The 6,000-nt window shown below is 41.8% G+C and overlaps 1 protein-coding gene across 2 annotated transcripts in view; it reads right to left on the bottom strand.

Moving 5' to 3' along the window:
* Window positions 1-471: 471 nt before the first annotated feature.
* PLXND1 (plexin D1) overlaps window positions 472-6,000 on the bottom strand; it is a 174,001-nt gene continuing 168,472 nt past the window's right edge. For both annotated transcript variants that reach the window (XM_075321571.1, XM_075321572.1), the window contains exons 34-36: window positions 2,873-3,013; window positions 2,720-2,794; window positions 472-2,637 (exon numbers count right to left, since the gene is read on the bottom strand). In XM_075321571.1, coding sequence (XP_075177686.1) covers window positions 2,521-2,637; window positions 2,720-2,794; window positions 2,873-3,013 — 333 coding nt within the window. In that variant the 3' untranslated portion in view covers window positions 472-2,520. The remainder of the gene's footprint in view (window positions 2,638-2,719; window positions 2,795-2,872; window positions 3,014-6,000) is intronic.

Here is a 6,000-nt window from a genome sequence, read left to right as displayed (position 1 = left end):
GATGTGTGCAGCACAGCGGGAGACCAACGAGCAAAAAATGAACCAGAACCGTGTGTGACGATCAGTGATTTCACAGCAGGAGCCAGGTCGCTGCTTAGTGTCACACACAGCGAGATCACTGATGAGGCCACTGGTACGTCACAAAACCTGTGACTCAGCAGCGATCTCGCTATGTGAGAAGTACCCCTAACTCTTTTATTGTAGCCTTTAAGGAGAGTGCAAAAGTTGAGACAAGTCCCAGTGCTAATACAGGAGCCACCATTCACAACAGGTGATGTCACAGCTCACCACCTCCCTCTCCCTTCAGAAGGGGGCATTTTGCACACGCTCATGAGATACTACAACAGAAAAGATTTAACATTTTATCTTTTACAAATTGAGAAGGAAAAAAAAAATAAAAATACATACATTTACACGGCTGTAATTCATCTAAGCAATCACTGATTCAGCGGGAAGACGAGGCTCCATAGCCCTAGGAATTCTGTGACCAGACTGACAATCAGAAATGAAGACTTGGGCTTTAAATATTTTATTACAAAGATCACATAGAGCTTTAATACATAAACGGATCTTCCTCTATATACATTTACATACAGTGTGCATAATCGCCTCAGCTGTGGGGGCTTCTGCTGTGGGAGGCATTACAGGGGTCAGGTCTGAATTTTGGAGATGGCTCCACCGCCCGTCCATAACTCTGGAGAGTGGGGGTGTTCGTCAGGACAGTCATAAATCCTTGCACTTTTCAGACCGTGGTTTACAGAATATGTATTGTCCTGCAATGCAGATATAAGAATGTTCCTGTATCTTCTACTTTCATGTAATGGGATGTAGTGTTGGGGCATCACTACATAGCTCCATGGGAGTAACCTAAACAAGTCTGTGCTGCGTGGGGGGGCAGTCTGCTGTAAAGTTCACCTACATATCACATTTGAGTTCACAAACCTGGCTGTCAAGAAACTATCAACCACATTCAATTCAGAACCTGGTAAAGATTCCTTATTTCGTGCTCCTAATCCTCTTAGGACAGGTGTCTCGTGACTGCAGATTCTTCACCTTCTCTGCACATGTCACAACTAAAAATCAATTCTGAGGGACTTTGCCCTTTGTCAGACAGCTTCCGCATGGAACCAGTGACATCATCAAATGTAGTGATGTCATAGCGTATGAAGAATTACATAACATAGCTATCACCTAGGCCATTCATCTTCTGCGCTCTTCGTCCCCATGATCACCAGGGAATATAAACTTACTTTTTCACTACCGTGGACCACCCCAAATTCTACAAAATTGGTAGTAGGAGGTTCCATTATGTTTTACCTAGCCAGCCCTGGGCATTGCCTGCTAGATCATCGCTTTATGTATTTTATACATTGTCCAATACAATGGCTGCTGGTCAACGATCCTCATCCGTCATGTCTGCTCTGCAGATCTTCACGGCGTTTAATACTTTGCTCCATCTTATTATATATAATATCTTCAGCTCTGACATCATCATGGACATCACACATAATCCAGTATATTGATTGTATTCTGCACCATGGAACAGCCATAATTAAAGGGGATGTATTGCACGAAACCTTGCAAAGACCAGGAGACAATGCTCAGACCTTGGATATTACAGAGTGCATGGAACCCAAAAACATGTCTGGTCAACCCTAACACCCCTCCCAATAATGCACCCTTACCACCAAAAAAACGTGTCTGGTCAACCCTAACACCCCTCCCAATAATGCACCCTTACCACCAAAAAAACGTGTCTGGTCAACCCTAACACCCCTCCCAATAATGCACCCTCACCACCAAAAAAACGTGTCTGGTCAACCCTAACACCCCTCCCAATAATGCACCCTTACCACCAAAAAAAACTGTGTCTGGTCAACCCTAACACCCCTCCCAATAATACACCCTCACCACCAAAAAAATGTGTCTGGTCAACCCTAACACCCCTCCAAATAATGCATCCCCAGCTCAGTATACATCAAGTGCAGCCTTCATTTCCTATCTAGCTGGAATGGATTTGTGTGCACAGTGTCGGCTCTTGTGCTCCACGCGTTTCTGGCATCACTAGATCTTGGAGATCACTACACTCCCTTTAAGTATCCTGAGATCCATAACTATAAGGCACTCGCAGAGTGATGCAGGAAAAAGCCCAATGTCAAAAGTCACAGTTCTGCTGTGGAGGGAATTGCGGACTTGTAACTCCAGTGGTTGTGCCCTTGCAGCCTTGACGCGTTTCGCAGATAACACTGTTTTTCTTTCACGTCTGAAGTGCAGAAAGGAAGAAAAGCCTTTCGAAGAAGCCGTAGGAACATGAAATGTTTTGTGGGTGTACAAAAAGGGATTAGGTAATTTGGTGAGTCCCTGTGTGGCCCGGGCCTTGACATTCCCTCCAAGGATATTGAAGAGCCATATCATAACTCGTTGCAGAGTCCAGTGCACATCTTAAGGGACAGGGATAGCCACCATCTTGGAGGTAGTCTCACCAAAGACTTGCTTCCAGGAGGGTCCGTGCTGACCCTTCTACGCTTCACTGCTACACGTGTAGATATCGTCCTCCATCAGGACTATCACTTGCTCGAACTTGTGCTGCAACTGGCCACGTCTGGTGATGGGATTGGTTTCTAGGGCATTGACAATCTACAGGGTAGGAAAGTTAAGACAGGTGAGGACCCTTGGACACATCGCTGGTAGCAGCAGGGGGGTTTTCAGTGCAGCTTACCTGTGAACGATATTTCTTGGCGTATTTGTAAATTTCTGTCAGCGCCACGTTGGTGTTGAATTTATTCTGGTATTTCTAAGATAAATAGGGTGGAAAATGTTGATTAGATTGACGGACCCCTTGATGTCTCCATACTAAGGGGCTGTCTCTTACCCGTGATTCCTCGGCCAGGTGGGCGTTCATCTCCTGCTCACTCAGGGGACTCATCTCCTTGATCTGCCGGTAATATTTCTGCACAATCTTCCTATATTCCGGAATTTCCTTGGCGTAGAGCAGTTTGTTGGTTGGGGAATCCTGGGAAAGATTTACATGCATATATTAAGGGATTCATATACAGACCTCAGAAATGAGTAGCCCCTAGATACAGATATGCTTTGAATTTCCCCTTTAAACAGTAGCATTCTTGTCCTTTCAGGGGGTCGGTCCCGACCCCATTGCTGCACTCTCACGCCGTCTCCGCAGCAGCTGTGTGTGGCCGCTGGTACTGTTACGCTGCAATCTTTTCATGTCCCCCCTAAAGGCAGTTTCCTGCAAGTATTTATCCGCGTAGGTCACTGAACTCTCCAAAAACATTCCCAGCTGTGCCCGGAGACCCACAAAGGCCAAATCCACACTGCAGGCTGTCAAAAAAAGCCACATTTCACTACCAGGGTGTAAAGGGGAGCCCCGTCACGTGCGGCCGTCATTTTTACTGTATGTTTTGGTTGCGGCAGGAAACTTGTCAGTAAGCGTTACGTAAATACGAGGAGCTAAGTTGTTGGATTCATCCCACAATCAGAGCGCAGATCTGGATGTGATTGGAGTAAAACACATGATGTCATATTGCGTTTTCTACTTAAAAAAATATGAATAAGAGCGGAGTATATGGGCATCTTGCTGGTGCAGAATCAGTGCGGATTTCAGTTTAGATCTGCGATATGCAACATGTGAACCTAACCTTAATGTGAAGTACAAACACAAAAGCACTCAGAAGGTATACAGTGTGTGTCCACCCATATCCTGCCCACTGCCATTAACTTGAGAACGGCGGCAGCTATAGGCATAGAAGTAGTGTCTAGGTATAGTAAAGTAGCCATGTGCTATGCTATGAAACCACCTATAGCGCCACCTGTGGAACACAACGGAGATAGCATTTTTATTTCGAAAACGGAACGAGATAAAGAAAAAACGTGAATTACAAAGTTGTAGGGCATCATCAATTCAATACGAATCGACACCTTGCATACAGAAATGCTCTGATATGCAACCCATGACTTCCCCCCAAAACATTGAATGCTGGTCACGCAGCCAATGACTTGTAGGAAGGTGTCCATGAGGTATCGCTTCACGTCCGCAGCCTTGTGAGTTTTACACATTCTAATCATAGCATTTCTGTATGCAAGGTGGTGATTCGTATTGAATTGATGATTCCCTACAATTTTTTCATTCACTTTTTTTCTCTATCTCGTTCTGTTTTCAAGATCAAAATGCTAACTCCGTTGTTTTCCACCAGGTGGCGCTATAGGTGGTTTCATTGCGTAGCGCATGGCTACTTTACTATATCTAGACCCCACTTCTATGCGTATAGCTGACGCCGTTCTCAAGTTAATGGCAGTGGACAGGATATGGGTGGACACACTGTATATAATAAGTAATAGAAAATGAGTGGGACTCAGCACCAATATGGATGAATAAAAAACTTCATGCTTTATTTGAAAAGTTTAAAAATAGAGAAAAGGGTCACAAATCATCCAAAATCGCCATGCGACTTGCCGTGCGGCTTGACGCGTTTCGGACACAAAAAGGGGAATTTAAAAACAGTCCTTAATCATAAGCCATGTAGGATGGGAGGCAAGAGATATATATATAGCACCTTAAGAAGTAATGAAATACAAGAGCAAGATGGAAAACAGGAAGGGAGTCCACCCGAAAACATGCAAATTAGTAAGAGGGTTGGTATATCATTGGATTCTCTTAACCCCATATGCGTATGTATATCTACTGGGGAATTCATGAAAAACAATTCTTAGATTACAAAAAGACCTCAAAATAAGGTCAATGCAAGCATACATGTGTATATGTGCACCATTCCACCCACCCATATATTTCGTATAGCAATTATTTCACTAAGGAAACAAAAAAGATTATTTCATTGGTCTATGAAAAGATGTTCATGCAGATATTATAATAAGTGGATATATCTTATATAGATGGTATGTGTACACATGCATATAAATGCATGTGCTCTGTGGGTGCAGGGCAAGGAAAAAGATAGATAGAAATAGAAATACATGTATGTGGACTAGATATTATATCGTCTCCAGTATAGGATTTTATATATTATAGACATATGAAAAAAAAAAAAAATAAATAAAAATATATTTTTATTTTAGTTTTTATTTTTATTTCTATATTTTGTATGTGTAGCTATATGAGCTCTATGTACACATGTGTGCAGTGTGTACACATGTGTACGATGGAAGAAAATATAAAACATAGGATATCCAGGAATTCAGAATTATAAAAAAATAAATAAATATAATATTTTTATTTTAGTTTTTATTTCTATATTTTGTATGTGTAGCTATATGAGCTCTATGTACACATGTGTACAGTGTGTACACATGTGTACGATGGAAGAAACTTATAAAACATAGGATATCCAGGAATTCAGTTATGAGAATTATTAATGAGATTTATATCCTACTCTGAGATATGAGTAATTCTCCAATGAATTCACATTATCCTTTTGTGTTAATATTCATATCTTCTGATTGTTTCCTCAGTATATATCTATCACACAAAATGTTCATATGGCCATTGATATTGGAGGTGAGGTAGAATAAAAAAAAACAACAAAAAAAAACCAAAACATATGATTATATTTCATATATATATACAATAATCATATAACATAGCGTAGATCGGAACGATAATTAAGTCCCTTTGGATGCCGGGTATCGAGCCGTAATATCCATTTGGCCTCGGTGTAGAGAAGTTCACGAAACCAATCGCCTCCTCTTAGAGGTTTTTTGACTTGCTCGATGCCTACAATGTTCATAGTGGAAAAATCACCGTTGTGAAGGTCAAGAAAATGTCTGGTGAGACCTGAAATAGATCTTTTATATTTCGGCGGATTCGAAGAAAGAGTTGGGAGTGGGATGTGGGTATGCTCGGATATCCTTTTTCTGAGAGGCCTGGAAGTGCAGCCTATGTAGTCCTTCGAGCATATGGTACAAGAGGCCTTATATATAACATATGTAGTAGAGCAATTTATGAAAGTGGAAATGTTATAGGAAATG

Source organism: Anomaloglossus baeobatrachus, chromosome 8 (genome assembly GCF_048569485.1).
Source record: "Anomaloglossus baeobatrachus isolate aAnoBae1 chromosome 8, aAnoBae1.hap1, whole genome shotgun sequence".
In the NCBI taxonomy this organism is placed as follows: Eukaryota; Metazoa; Chordata; class Amphibia; order Anura; family Aromobatidae; genus Anomaloglossus; species Anomaloglossus baeobatrachus.
Note: the sequence above shows the minus strand (reverse complement) of the source record. Positions and strands in the feature narration are given on the sequence as shown.